At 35.6% G+C, this 16,741-nt stretch overlaps 1 protein-coding gene across 1 annotated transcript; it reads right to left on the bottom strand.

Annotated features, from left to right (window-relative positions):
* Nucleotides 1–12,812: 12,812 nt before the first annotated feature.
* On the bottom strand, nt 12,813–14,639 carry LOC149575370 (protein NODULATION SIGNALING PATHWAY 2-like). Its single transcript, XM_089816033.1, has one exon. The coding sequence runs from the start codon at nt 14,637–14,639 to the stop codon at nt 12,813–12,815; it is 1,827 nt and encodes a 608-aa protein (XP_089672159.1).
* Between the last annotated feature and the right edge of the window lie 2,102 nt (nt 14,640–16,741).

Below are 16,741 nucleotides of genomic sequence, written 5' to 3'. Positions count from 1 at the left end.
TATCAAGAGGTCCGTTGACTGCCTTTAAAAACTGACCCGAACAACTAACTAGGCTCTGGAAATTGACCCACTAAATCTCTGCTCCGCACTCTTGCAAACTATCAAATCTTGTCTCATGAGGAATTCCCAGTCAAAAGATATTGACTATCAAAGTTGTCTTCTCAGATTTACCTACAAGAGAAAATGTTAGAAAACAAAAAATTGGGCTTGGAATTGGCTCGAAAAATTGTGCAAATGAGCACATGGGGAAATAAAAATTGAGATACTAGTTCTCTGTCATGAGGACATTATGAATTTGTGATTTGGGCTCATGACAAATAACTGGACGTGAATGGAAAACGCTCAAAGTAGGCCACTCAAATTTTGCAGATTGGAACAATGGCAGAAAAGTGTGCATACAGATTCGTCATGACTTAAAAATTGGTGCACTTAAAGTATTTTCAGTGGACAACACAATGGTACAATCCATTCGATCTTTCCAATCACGAATTTCAACTTTTAATGCCACGAACAGGGGTACTGACAAATCTACAAGTGCTGACACCAGTAAAACTTTAGAAATCTCGTTTGGAATCATGTTTGAAAACATATCAAATGGATTTGTCACGAGCTGAAACTTGAAACTTAGTAAGTCTCTGACATGTACAATGCAAGACAAAAAGAAATTCAAGATTTTGGTCAACTGGGTCAAAGTTATAGCACGTCAAATAGGGCCTCCGAGAATTAGGTGCAAAGTGCATCAACCATAAGAACAGTAACTGACCAACTTTGAGGGATTCAAAACCTAGTCAAATGAACTCAAAACAACTCAAAATCTGAAACATAGGTTCTCGGGTATGGACATTAGATACTCTCAAAGCGGTGAGTCCTAAAACATTTCTAGGTATGAGATATTCATTGGAAAACACAGCCTCCTGTCGTTGTTTGACACTTTGGTGAAAATGCAAATTTGGAACTAGCTCAAAACAAGACTTTGCCAAATGACTCAGAATGTCAATTTATCTTAATAGAATAGGTAGATGAGCTTAATGGAAGGTGTTAGAAACATTGAACACTTTTTAGGCCTCATACTGACAGTCGGGTACAATCTCATGAAAAGGGCATTCATAGGGCTTGGTTTGACTCAAAATTTTCAAAATGTGATTGAAAATAGACCATGCAATTTTCAGTTCCAATAGGAATTAAGGTTTAAATGAAAGAGCCAATAGTCATGTATTGTGATAACACTAGCACAATTAACATATCAAGGAAACTAGTGATGCATTCCAAAACAAAGCACATTGCTATAAAATATCACTTTTCCAGAGAACTAGTGTAGGAAAAGGAAATCATATTGGACTATGTCCATACAAAAGAACAAATTGTAGACATATTTACCAAGCCATTACCTAAGGATGCATTCTTGTATCTGAGAGGTAAGCTAGGGGTCATTCCCCTATCTGAAGCTCACTAAATAAAGTTCAATGATGCATCAACAAGAACCAAGTTAAAAGATCAATCAGTTGATGCAGCATAATTGAGAGAATATTACATATGAATCAGTACTCAAGGTACATTGATACAAATTTGGCATGTGTTGTCAAAGAGGGAGAAGTTTACTATCATATTTTTATCTTTCTGAAATTTTGTAGTTGGAGAAGTTTGAAAAGAAGTTATGCAGTTCCTTCACAAAGGGAGAATACAACATAAAGAAGAATTTCTTATGTAAAATCAAAGAGGGGGAAAATTTCTATTAAAAGGAATCTTGTTCTTCAAATTTCATTATGCTATGACATGTTGTGTTGCCATCAATTCCAAAGAGGGAGATTATTGGATACAATTGATTAATTGTGTGTTGTCTTTGATGTTACACAAATGTCATATCAATTGACAGATAGTGTTTATCGAGCTCCCTTGGTCAGTGAAGATAGTTTTCCTTGTCTACTGAGCATTCACATTCTTACTTTGAACAGATGATAGTGTCTACCAAGCTCACTCGGGTGTTGAAGGAATTAAGGCAAAAAAAAAGTGTTAACCAAGCTCACTCGATCAACAAAGGGAAAGTTGGATAGAGATAGTACTCATCGAGTTCACTCAGTTGCCAAAGGATTTCTGCAAGTTTGTAGTATTAACCGAGCTTCTATTGGTTAACATAGGAAATTGTTCCAAGTTAGTTTCTACTGAGCAAGGTCAGCTTATGAAGGATTTTTCTTGTTTTGATATATGAAGCTTAATTACTTTATGTATTGATTCTAGCTGACTATGATGATGAATATTGGTTATTGTAATTTGAATTTGGGCCGACTTGACAATCTGGAAGGTATAAATAAAAGGTCAAGTTGAGATTTCTAGTGTGTGTGCAAGTGTGTTGATTGAATTGAAAGGAAAAGAGAGGAAGCAAACTTGAAGGATAAGCAGGTATCCTTGTGAAGCAAAAAATTAATATTCGATCAGGAATGATTAAGTTTAAGAAGAAAATAGATATGGATTTAGCAATTCAGTTGCATCACAATCAGGTCATTTCATTGTTTCTCTCTAACCATTGTAGCAGTGATCTAAAATCTCTTAACAGAGTTGGTTTAATAGCTAGTTATAAATCCTCTAACAAGGTGGCAATTCCATTGAATTGTTTTAAGACATCTTGCAAGGCCACTCCTAGTAGGGTGATTAAATCCTCTAATAGGGTCACACCTAATAGTGTGTTTTGTAACCTTTAACAAGGTTGGCTCCTAACAAGGCTCACTTCAGAAGAGTGAAAAAAAGTAACTAGTTACATTGGTGGTTTTTTCCAAATTGGTTTTCCATGTTAAATCCTAGTGTCTCATGTGTTCATGTTATTTCTCTTATGCTTGCAAGTTAATTACTCATAATATTTTAAGATCTACTAAAAGTAATTCACTTTGCATTTACTGAGTTACAACAATTTCTGTTTGTTTATAGAGCATTAGTAGTAATCAATTTTCTCAGTCTAAATTTTATTGTTGACATCTAACGGATCTGGGATTTATTTTAGTAGTAACTGATTCTCCCCCCCTCAGTTACTCCTTTTGTATTTGTAATATTTTCATTATAAGATGCTAAATAAACTTAAATTATTTGATCTTTTGGAAAACAAGAAAAATGGCAATAACAATATCTGGTTTACTTGGTGTAAGTTCTATCACTTGGAAGAACAAGAATGTATAGAAATCTTGACTAATTCTATTCCAACAAGGAGGTATTAAAATTCAAATAATTTTGTCAATGGGGAATATTTTAATGTTATTCCTTATTCACTCTTTGAACATCACCCCATTCTAGTTGATATTTCTTAGATACAAATTCAAAAGAAACTCTTAGGATCAATAAACATAATTTTATCCTAAAGCGCTCTTGGAATCATTACTAAATTTAACTCATGGATAGTTAGATACTCTAGTGAAATTGAGAAATGGGTACAAAATACCAAAAGTTTGAAATCCTTATTTCAAATTATGGGAAGGAAGAGGGTGAAGGGTTATAGGTAACTTTAATTAGACCTTAATGGAAACTCATTAATGTAAAATGTTATTTTCAAAGCGAACCCTTGAACCAAGGATGCCATTCTCATTGCAATAAAATCCCCAAGAGGTTTTGAAATATCAAAATTCAAGGAAACAAAATTAGGGTCAAGATAAATTAGATGGGTCGTGGTGACAAAGGGTCTAAATATTAGAAATGATAAAAAAAAATTGTACCATGATTATTATTCTGGAATCCTTGTTAGGGGGAAAACTATGCAATGGGAATGGAAACCACAAACACAATACTCTACAAATATAGTAACCCTACTAAAGTTTTAAGTAAAAAAGGTGGAATACACATCCATTTAAGTACACTATATGCAACTTACTGCTCAAATACAAAGGGGAGGCTTACATTGTTACAAAATTCATGGACAATGATCCACGATTGATTAATTAGATCACATAATCTATATATGCCAAAATAATTCTTTATAGGTATAGTTTATTGAATCTATACATTTCATCACTGATCTGCAAGTTTTCTACTTAATCAACCCTTTGATCACCTATCATTTACATACATAGAATTCACTTCATCCATCAAAATAGTTTAATAAGTCACTCTTACATGTCCACAAACAAAATTAATTCAACACTAGGTTGACCACAAGAGAATAATAGAATAATATTGTTGCATGTAGATAATTTGGTCAAATTCATGTGGGTGTGGAGATCCAAAGTGCCAATGAGGAAGCAGAGAATTAGCAGGATCCAGAATAGTGAGAAATATTTGCTAGTGGTCTAATTTTTTGCTTAGTTCAATATTTAGTTTAGTGCTTCTGGCTTTCATCTTCTGGCCATGGGCTTGTCTTTTTTTTTTTGGGTTTTGTTTCCTAGCCACGGGCTTGCCTTTTGTTATGGATTTTTATACATAGTTGCATAGGCTCTAGATTTTATTTGATATTATTATTTCAAATATTATGTAAAAACTTTTAGGTTTCAAGATCCCTGTAAAACCTATTTTTCTTAATCAAAAACATAATGTAGACCTTAGTAAACCATATATAAAAATATCCCATGCTGAATCTATGTCTATGAGCTCAAAAATGAATCATTGCTAGCGTTGGCCCTACGAGGATATGTTGCTACTGGTGTTGGATCTTTATGTGTTTCCTTTGGATCTAGATCTTTGGTTGGACTCCCATGTTGAATCTATGTTGATGAGCTAAAAAATGAATCAAAAAATTGATATGAAACGATTACATAAAGATATACCAATCTCTATCTCTATTTTTGACTGTTTACTAGAAAAATGATACATAAAACCTCATAACATGATCCATCGCAAATAGTAAGTGCTAAAAAGATATAAATATATGATAGAATATACCTTCATTATGCTCACATATTAGGTTCACATCTCAAAATACAAAGTTGGTTACATTCAACCAAACCATTTCCTAAAAATTCTATACTACTTCATTTCTTCCACACTTAGTCAATTCTTCCTTCAATCCATTAGTATGGACAAAATAGGTGTATAAAACATATGTAATACATATAGTTCCCATCAATGAAAACATGCAATTCATCAAAATAAGTGTCACTTGGGCCATAAAATTTTACAAAAGGTCTTTCAATGTGAAGTCTATTTTAATCTGAAGAGGAAGTTCTTAACCCTCAAGAAAAATGGCTCTTTAGGGTCATCTCTAAGATTGCAAAAAGACCTAAGTTTGAGTGTAATGTCCCCACTTTAGCTTTTGTCCAGTTGTGTGACCATTAGCCTTTTATTTTATTTTATTTTATTTTATTTATCCCACATTACTTGTGAAAAGTGGTTGACCTTATGGAGTAGGAATAAAAGGATAGCTTGTGGTTATTGTTAGGAAAGTTGAATATGAGAATAAATTAGATGAGTGAGTTATGGATCTGTTCTTGGCATTGGAGGACATCTATCCTCTCTTGTGAAACTCTAGACATCATTCCCTTGGGGTTTGGCCTTTGGAATTCATTGCTATTAGCTTCGTTAATAGGTAACTTGGGCGCATTTCTAGCTACAGGTGGATTGGGTGTTTGCACATACCATTCTCATTCCTTGTTTGATACTTATACCATTGTGGAGAAATGTTTTTATGAGGGTCTTGGACTAATTGAAGGTAGCTTTTACTGTACCAGCACTGTAGCGTGACACTATCCATATTACTGTAGCAACAAGTTGGGAAATCATGACTGGAATAACATGTTATAATGCTGGAATAATTAGTGAGTTGGAAAGTTTTCTATGTATCTAATTTTATTAGCTTAAAAACTAATATTATTTCAATAGTAGTTCAATCTTCAAATTTGCATAAATTCCTTCTTGTTCATGTTATGTGGTTTCAAATCTATGCAAAGACATTAAAATCACTATCAATAGTTGGTTCAGCTTTTTGGGCATTTCTAGGGTGCCCATTATAGTGGTATTAGAGTTATAAGTCTTGCCATCCTATGGAGGTCTTATAAGGAATTTGAGGCAGCTGGATAGAGGGAAAAGTGTTTGACAAAATGTCAAAACACTAAATTCTAAAATTAAAAGGGCTAAGCATTTATGTTTGAGCATGCGACAGGGGCTTTATAATTTCCACAATACTAGAGCAAGACAAAGTAAAAGTTCAGACTTGCAGAGCAAACAGTCTAGTTCATTCATGCAGAGGGACATACAATCTAGTCATACAGACACAGAGAAGATATTCTTTGAACAAGACAATAGTATGGGTGACCAAGATTATAGGGATATAGGACTAGGTGGAGGCAGGAATATTGGTCCAGATCAGGAGGAGGTAATGTTTAGATGGTTACTAGCTACATTAGAGGAGGGGTAGCACATGCAATAGGAGCAGAATAGGAAAAAGGATATGATGTTGCAGCTTATGGCTAGACAGATGGGGGTCAATATTAATCTAGGTGATGCCAACAATGGAAACAAATAATAATGGGGGAAATGATAACAATAGGGGCAATGATAATAATGGAGGCCGAGGCAACAATAACGGTCCTTAGGATAACATTAATGGTAATAATGGACATGGCAACAATGCAAATGAGGCCGATAACTTTAGACATGTTGCACACCCAACTCGAATAGTGAGCTCAAGACCTCTTCTACCCACCTTCCCACCTAGAGATCCAGTTCAACCAATTAATGAACCAAAGATTACTAAGTTACACAATCAGTTTAGGAGGGACTAGGAGGCTAGCGGACTAGAGTTTTAGGAAAATATTTCCCTCAAAGATTATATGGACTTGAGGATGAGACACATGCCCATATCGGGAGGGAGAAATTAAAACTTTGAGTTGAGAAAGAAAGTTGGAAAACTTTCTTTACCTTCTTATGATGCTTCAGGGAAGATGACTACACGAGCTTGGGTTCAAAAGGTAGATACATACTTCCAGTTGAATCTTATGCCTGAGGAGGAGGCTATCAAGTATGCATCTATTCATTTGGATGGTCCAACGCATGAGTGGTGGCACCATGGCATGGTAACCCTGGGACATAATCAGATCACATCTTACAAAGAGTTTACTAAGAGACTCATGGAGAGATTTGATACCAAAGATCCTGAGTTATAGCTTAAGGAGTTGGCACAACTCAAGCAATGGGGATTAGTTGAGATGTATATCGATGAATTTCAAAGGTTACCTATGTTGGTCATAGATATTTAAGAGAGGAGGTTAGTAGTGTTGTTTATAGATGGACTTTCAGATCCCTTGAGGGGTTGGGTCAAGGGGCATGACCCAGCTACATTACAAGAGGCTACTAAGAAGGCTCATGACTTATCACCTTCTTCTTTTAAGAGAAGATTTCAGCATAGGGATTCATATATGAAAAAGGACAAAGAGAAGGACAAAAAATCTTTTCACAAGGATGCTCAACCAAAAAGGGATAATAAGTTGGATAATGATACTCTGAATGAGTTGAGGAAGAAGAAGCTATGTTTTCATTGTAGAGAGCCTTGGGACCTATCTCATAAGTGTTCTCTCAAGGCTAAGACAAATCAAATGGAGTATTTCTTAGCAGAGGAGTCATAGTCAGAGAGGGAGGATCAACACTTTGACTTAGACGAGGATAGAACTATAGAGGAGAGCAGCATTCCTGAGGATGAGAAGTCATTGGCACAATTAACAGGGGCTCAAAAGGAAATCACATTTAAGGTTAGGGGTACTATCCAGGGGCAAAAAGTGATCTCACTCATTGATACTAGGGCTACACATAAATTCATAGATGCATGATTGGTAGCCAAGAGAGGTTTACAGACCGAGGAGCATGCTAGGTTTAGAGTCATGGTAGCTAATGGTGACAAATTATTATGTAGTTAGAAGATATCTAATCTTCACATTCAGGTTTGGAGATGGATATGAGTTGGAGGATGAGTTCTATGTAGTAGACATGGGAGACTATGATGTCATCCTCGGCATGGCATGGATGGCCTCACTAGTCGAGTTCACACTCAACCTATCAAAATTGGAGATGAGGTTTCAACATGAGGGAAGAACTGTTGTACTTAGAGGACTTTCATATAGGAGTTGCAGAGTAATCTCCTTAAGGAGAATGCAAAGACTATTTTGGCATGATGATGTAGAGTGGGTGACATAATGTTTTACTATGCTACCCTTACAGGAACCACAGGTGAAGGGTCATCTAGTAGATATCCAGGAGATGCTTGATGGGAATGCTAAAGTTTTTGGTGAGATTCCATAGGGGTTTCCTCCTGACAAAGGGATGGAGCATGTTATTGAACTCAAGGAGGGAGCCAAACAAGTTATGATTACTCCCTATCATCATCCTAAGAAATAGAAGGACAAGATAGAAAAGGCGATTAAGGATTTGTTGGAGTTGGTGCATATTAGGCCTAGTAAGAGCCCATTTTCTTTAGTAGTAGGATTGGTAAAGAAGAAAGATGGAACAATGCACATGTGCATCAATTAAAGAGCATTAAATAAGACCATTAAGAATAGATATCCCATCCCATGGATAGATGAGTTGATTGATGAGTTGCATGGTGCATGCTTTTTTACAAAGATTGATTTATGGTCAGGATATCATCAGATCAAGATGAGGGTGGAGGACATTGGGAAGATAGCTTTTTGATGTCACTATGGCCACTTCAAGTTTTTAGTTATGCCATTTGGGCTAACCATTGCCCTTGCTACATTCCAAAGTTGCATGAATCAAGTATTCAAGGGGTAGCTTAGGATATTTGTCCTAATTTTCTTTGATGATATTTTGGTCTTTAGTAAGACTTGGGAGGACCATTTACAACATCTTGAGATGGTGTTGTCCATTTGGGAGAAAGAGTCACTATATGCCAAGGAATCTAAGTGCAAGTTTGGGTTGACTAAGTTACTATACCTTGGGCATATCATCAGCACAGATGGAGTTTAAGTAGATCCCAAAAAAATTAGAGCTAATGTTGATTGGCCTACTCCTACGAACCTTACACAGCTTAAGGGGTTCTTTTGTCTCCATGATTTTTATAGGAGATTTAATAAGGGATTTTCACAGATCGTTGCACTCTTGATAGACCTTACCAAGAAAGGGGCCTTCATATGTATAGGGGTAGCTCAGAGATGCTTTGATCATTTCAAGAAAGTGATGTCATCATGTCCAGTATTAGCTCTCCCAGACTTCACGAAGCCATTTGAGCTTCATTGTGACACGTCAGGTGATGGGATTGGGATAGTCTTGATGCAGGAGAAGCATCCCATTGCTTTTGAGAGTAGGGAACTCTATGGAGTGGAGAGGAGTTATTCCATCTATGACCAAGAAATACATTGGCCAAGTTTCGATCCTACCTAGTTGGGAGGAAATTTGTTATCAAGACCAATCACAACATCATCAAATACTTCATGAGTCTACATGATTTGAATGATAGACAATAGAAGTATATTACGAAGTTGCAAGCTTATGACTTTGACATTGAGTTGGTCAAAGTTAAGAAGAATGTGGTCCTAGATGCTTTATCTAGGAGACCTCATATTTGTGCTCTAGCTAAGATTACATGTGTTTGGAGAAATAAGATTATGATAGAGTATGCGAGGGACACTAAGGCTTCTAAAGTGATTGTAGGTACCATGTAGGATGATTGTCATGTGGTGATTGATGGATTGATCAAGTTCTAGGGTAGGATATATTTGATTCCTTCATCATAGTTCAGGGAAGTAATAATGAAGGCATTTCATGATGCATCTACAGATGGACATCTAGGGGTCTTTAAGACCTACAGGTAGATTCGTGAGTGGTTCACATGGAAAGGGCTCAAGGATGATGTTCAAAAGCATGTCGAGGAGTGTGTAATTTGTCAACAAAATAAGGGAGAGCACACATATCCTACAGGGTTGTTACAACCTTTTCCCATTCCAGATAGGAAATGGGAAAGTATTTCTATGGACTTCATCACTGGGTTACCACAAGTATAGAGGAGAGATTACATCTATGTTGTAGCTGACCAACTGATGAAGTTTGCTCACTTCTTTGCTATTCCATCCACTTATATAGTAGCACAGGTGGCCAATCTTTTCTTTAGAGAGATATTAAGGTTACATGGGCTACCTAGTTTCATTGCCAGTGATTGGGATAGTAAATTTATGAGTTCTTTTTGTGAGGAATTATTTGGGTTGTGTGGTATAGATCTTACACCTAGCACTAGTTATCATCCATAGTCAGATGGGCATTTAGAGATTGTGAATAAATGGGTGGAAGGATATCTAAGAAGCTATGTGACTGCACAATAGAGGGCTTGGGTCAAATGGCTACATATGTGGAGAGTATTGTTATAACATCACTTATCATATGTCCATCAAGATGACTCCAATCATGGAAGTGTACGGTCATGAAGTACCTAGTTTCATGGATCTAGTTTTGGGGAATAGTAGAGTGCCCAAAGCAAAAAACTTCTTGTAGAATAGTTAGGATATTTTGAGGGTGCTCAAGGAGAATATACAAAAAGCCCAAAATCAGCAAAAAATGTATGCTAACCAGCATTGGATAGAGTGTAGCTTTGAGGTTGGAGATATGGTTTACTTGAGGCTACAACCATACAGACAGTCATCACTCAAGAAGAGTAGAACAGAGAAGTTAAAGCCTAGGTTTTATGAGCCCTATAGAGTGATTCACAGGGTGGGTGAGGTTTCGTATGAGATTGAGCTTCTAGAGGGTAGTCAGGTGCATAATATGTTTCATGTGTTGAGGCTTAAGAAAGCCATCAGTCAAAGAGTTATGCCTTTTGCAAATTTGCCACCATTAGATGAGAGGGGAAGCAATTGGTTCAATTTTTTGGGCATTTCTAGGGTGCCCATTACATTGAGGTTCCCACATTTATGAGAAATCTTAACCTGAAGGAATTAATCAATTGGATCATGTTGGTTAAAAGATCATATTTTCTATAGAATAACTATAAATTCAGGAAAATTTTAAGAACCAAGAATTATATATAATAATTTATGAATAAGAATAATAAACTAAAAAAGAAACAAGCCAATAAGAAAATATTTATGACACTAATATTAGCACCACTTGGATTATAGGATGACATGTCCATGCTGATGTAGATAGTTGTCTATGGCTCATATTGGTTGAGTTGAGTGAAGATTCATGAAGAGGCCTATCTACCTCAAGAAGTGTCATACATTTTGACTTTCTTGTTGAATTGTTGTATGATTGAATACTAATGTTGGTGCAAGATGAAGAATGATTCAAACACATTTGACATAATTCTAAGGAGGGAATTTGAATTTTAGATCAAAGCTAAGGTGGTGGAAATACCCTAATTGATGTAATCTATTAATATCATCCAATGTTTGAAAAGGTGTGTGTAAGGGTAGAGATCATGTGTACAGTGTTGCAAGGGTGTGAATCAAGTTGTTTGATTCAAAAAAGTTGTGTATTTGAATGTGAGGGAGTTGTATGTGATTAACTGGGTTTGTACTAGCAAGATGCAGTGTTATCCATCATGTCTTCTCACTTGTTTTCTCCTAATAGTTGCAACAAGAAAATCCCTTAGCTAGGTAGATCTTAACACATCTCATTTCTAAATCCTTTAATAAGGTGGAATTTTTGTTAGTGTTTGAAGTCCTCTTACAAGGTTTCTCCTAGTATGGTAAAGCTCCTAACAGGGTGAGAGAGAAATCCCTTAACTAGGCGACTCTTAATAGGGTCTTTCGTTAACTAAATCTATTGTAAGCTCTAAAATGGACTACGCTCCTCACACAAAGCCCTTGAAAAGAGTATATTTCACATTTGTGGGAATCAATCATATCATGGGATTCACCCAAATTAGGTTTTCATGAGAAAATTATCAGTGTTGTGTGTTGATGTTTTATGGATGATCATTTGTTGTTGTATGTTCCTTTGCAGGCACAAATTTATCATTGCATGAATATGATGATTACTTAATAAAAAAATTTATCATATCCGACTTTCATCTTTTGGTAGATTATAGATTCATAGCCCCCAGTAATCTCTAAGCTTAATTATTCCAATAATTGCTACTTATATATCTACAAAATTGAGCATGTTAGACACATTTCGTCAACAACATATTCAATTCCAAGGCAAGAAATTCCTAAAACATGAATGTGAGGAGTTTAATCTAAATTCATATCAACAGAGTAAGGGAGAAGCGATATTTCCAACACCTATTATTAACAAGATCCAAATATATACTTAACTCTCCTAGACATTTATATTTAGTCTGTTATTTCTAATTTTTTAAAGCAATTTACAAGTTCTTGAATTCTCACTTCAAAAACATGAAAGATTTGATAGTTTCCTATACACATCTAGCACAAATCTAATAATAAACAAAGCAATAAATGAATAAAATACAAATTAGAATTAATTTTTAACTAATAATGAACAAAGAAAATGCACTATATAAGGTAGAAATTAGATTTCGTTTGTTTACTAATAATAATTTATTTAAAAAAATCTAAATATTATATATTTTATAGAAACACATTAACTAGATATGATATAAGAAGAGTGGAAAAAGTTTCAACTAATAATAGTTTATTGAAAAAAATGAAGGACTCTTGTAATTAGAATCTATCTCATTTTGAATTCTATGTACATTGATAATTAGATCCTATCAAAAACATAAAAAATTGTATTTTAAAGTTTACTCACTCAAGTGAATATTTTATTAAGGTCTACTAAAACAAAGAGTTTTTTATTTGGCAAGCTAAGTCCAGTCTTTTAAAAAGGACAGAATTGTATCGTCTTATCGTCTAAGTCCAGCCTTTTGAAAAGAATCGTACTTCGTACATTAATAAAACATAAAAGATATGATCAGCAATTTTATATGGCAACAACTAACCAGCCTTATAATAGTCGTTAGCGGGTTTCCAAACAGAGACGCGAGATAAAACAGCGGAATGCCATTGCAGATGAATCTTGTGAGAACCTTCAAATTCCACTCTGTAATGAATTGGGAGCATCTGCTCTGCAAAAATGGCGTTTTTATTGCTTATTTCGCCTGCAGTGAAGCCGCAGTTAGGTGGAATATCCATTACCAGAGGACCCATTTCGCCATCTTCAGAGGAAAAATGATTTAAGGATCTGCAAATCATTGGAGCCAAGAACAAATTTTCAATCTTTGTTCTTGCAAGCCCAAATTGCCCTGCCAATCCTGCTTCCGAACAGTCGAAAACAGCACATAGATTTCTCAAACATTCCCCAAAACTCTGCAACAAGTTGAGATTTGCATGGTGCTCATCAGGAGGCCCTGTTCCAATGATCAGAACATCTGGATTTAGCTGGCGTCCGCCATTAATGAAAGCCATTAAGCTTTCTCTGCTTCTCCCACACATATGTGGCAATTCCCACATGCAATTCAATGCTACAATTTCATCCTTGTTGATCTTCATGTTTTTCAAGGTTGTTTCCTCAAATGAAAATGGAATACCCAGTGACTCTGCATATTCAGATAGCCTTCTTCCTGTGTCTGTACACAATGGCACTTCATCATCATCATCATTTTCGTTATCACAATCCCATTTAAGGGCTGTGATCTTGAGGTGATCAATTCTGTGACCTTCACTTTTCAAGGTTTCCATTAATGGAGGCCACTGCATCCCTTCCATTATGTCAAAGTCTATGATATGGAGTTTTTTTCTTGGGCCATTGATTGCTTCTAGAATGCTCTGGTTAGCAGTGAAATGAGGTATTCTGATAAAAGGGTAGACTTGGTTGAATAAGATCAAAGCTCCCACGTCCCTTGATTTGGGCATCTTCAGTTGCATGTGATCACCACCATGAAGCTGATGCAATGCCTCAGACAAATAGAAAGCAACCCTCTCTATGGTGGATCCTGTTGGTGACACCATTTCTTGCAACCTGCAAAGCAGAATCTCAACAAGATCATGGGACCCAACTGATATGGCCTCACAGCATGCTGTTAGAAGATGTATGGTTAGGACTCCCCTGTAGTCTGAACAGTCTGAAATCAAGCTTCCAGAAGCCTGATTTTCAGAGGGGTTGGGGGCATGACTCAATTTGCAAGAGCTTCCTGAGGTAGGCACGACATCATGAGCTTCAGTTACCCAAGCATTGGGTGCCTGATTCGATTGACCCAAGCTTCTCATGGTAGGCACGGGGTCATAACGTTCAGTCACCCAAGCATCGGGTGCCTGATTCGATTGACCCAAGATTCTTGTGGTAGGCACGAGGTCAAGAGGTTCAGTCTCCACACAACCCACATCATTTCCACTATTGTTTTCTATACTGGAAACATGTTCTGCTTCAATGCTGATGACATTCATTTCACAATCAGAAATTCCCTGAGTCTTTATGGGTACTTTCCCAGTCCTTATTTCCTCCATTAAATCCTCTTGTATTGAAGACAGTTCAAGTTCCATGAAACAAGAATCTACCGATCCATTGTCTTCAACCGCAAGAACCTCTGGCCCATATGATGCACTTGCATTTGAACTGAGATCAGAGAATATCTGATCATAAGTGAGCAATTCTGATCCAAATGATTCACCATCTTCAACAAATGAGTCTCTCCAAACAGGAAATTCAATCAGACTTGAATCCAAATCCAACATTGTTTCATCAAAATCTAGTGCATTATTATTGTTATTGAATAACATACCATTCCAGTAAACCAAATCCTCCAACAATGTGTTCTCTCCCATGGAATAAGATGTAAAGGAGAAATCAATAGTTGATGGCATTTGCATTTGGCAAGCGTGGCAACATATTATAAGTTACCATAATTCATTGAACTTTGAATGTCAATTGTCATATATTTAAGTCATTTCGAATTTGAACAAGGTTGGCAATCTTTTTCTTCGAAAAAAGAAAAGAAAAACATTGACTATTCAGGCAGAAAGCTATTTTGTCGGAGTTGAGTACTCCACGTCAAGAAATTTGTCGATAAATCCGAATGATATCTAAGCATTATATGAATATAAATGAATGTAGTCAACTAAGATGGGCGCCATGGCATTATACTACTAGAAATTTCTCATATCAAATTTTAACCAATCAATTAGTTAGAGGGTCAACTCATGTTTTATATAACAAAGGTACCCCAACTTGTCCCAACTCATGTTTTATATAACAAAGGTACCCCAACTTATCCTCGAAGCCTTTAAAGCTATGCCCTTGGAGGGTACCTCATGTGGGTCTCCTTTCCTCTTGTCCTCTCTAAGGAATTATATATTCTTCTATTCTTCATCCTATGTACTTTAGAGAGGAAAAGAAGCGTCTTTATGACAAAGTTTTTTTCACACTCCTAATTCTGTCATTTTCAATCATTATGCCCTTTTCATCTCCTTTTAGGTTGACACTTATTAACCTCTCATGAGATATGAAGACTAATTGCATCTCTATCATTAATCACATGCACTACATCCTAGCCCTCCATTCTTTTTATATAATAGCTCCTATTTCTCATTATGCACAACTACAATTAAGTATATGTAAACTTGAATACTCGTAGCAATCTTATAGTCCCAAAATTATGAGCATGCATCAAATTAATTTGTTATTTGGGAAAATTGTTGCATTAAGGAGACCACCATACTTGGTCTTTGATGACTATCTCATCATTCAATCTCTTTTCTTTCCTTATCTCGATTGTTGTTAATTCAGATTTTTTGTTTTGTTGTTGTTTTGAAATATCTTTTTGTTGAATCAAATACTTATTTTGCTATAAATTTTCCTTGTACAAAGTGTGTATGTATATGTACGTGTGTATGTATATGTGTGTGTGTGTGTGTGTGTGTGTGTGTGTGTGTGTGTGTGTGTATTTATGTATGTATGTATGTATATATATGTATCTATGTGTATAGTAATCCAGCACCACTAATCATAAAACATAATAATAGAATAGACCTAAAAGAATCCAGTCAAAATAAATCAGAAAAGTCAAGTAGAGGTAGGCATTACATTCATGGAAACTCATCAATGTAAAATGTTATTTTCAAACAAAACCCTTGAACCAAGGAAGCCTTTTTCATAGCAAGAAAATCCTCAAAGGTTCCAAAATATAAAAATTTAAGGAAACAAAATTAGGGCCAAGATAAATTAGATGGGTCATGGTGACAAAGGGTCTAAATATTAGAAATGATAAAAAAATTGTACTATGATTATTTTGTTGGAATCCTTGTTAGGGGGAAAACCATGCAATGGGGATCGAAACCACAAACATAATACTCTACAAATGTAGTAACCCTACTAAAGGTTTAAGTAGAAAAGGTGGAATACATGTCCATTTAAGCACACTATATGCAACTTATTGCTCAAATACAAAGGGGAGGATTACATTGTTACAAAATTTATGGACAACAATCCACGATTAATGAACTAGATCACATCATCTATATATGTCAAAATAATTCCTTATAGGTATTGTATATTGAATCTATACATTTCATCACTTATCTGTAAGGTTTCCACTTAATCAACCCTTTGTTCACCTATCATTTGCATATATTGAATTCACTTCATCTATCAAAATAGTTTAATAAGTCGCTCTTACATGTCCACAAACAAAATTAATTCAACACTAGGTTGACCTCAAGAGCATAATAGAAGAATATTGTAGAATGTAGATAATTTGGTCAAATTCATATGAAAAACATAATGTAGACCTTAGTAAACCACATATAAAAAATCTCCCATGTTGAATCTATGTGCATGAGCTAAAAAACAAATCAAAAAATTGATATGAAAGGATTACAAAAAGATATACCAATCTCTATCTCTATTCTTGACTGTTTACTAGAAAAAT

Source organism: Cupressus sempervirens, chromosome 2 (genome assembly GCF_028749045.1).
Source record: "Cupressus sempervirens isolate cs-2001-9-10 chromosome 2, ASM2874904v1, whole genome shotgun sequence".
NCBI classification, from domain to species: domain Eukaryota; kingdom Viridiplantae; phylum Streptophyta; class Pinopsida; order Cupressales; family Cupressaceae; genus Cupressus; species Cupressus sempervirens.
The sequence above is the reverse complement of the archived record's forward strand: the minus strand, read 5'-3'. Positions and strand labels throughout refer to the sequence as shown.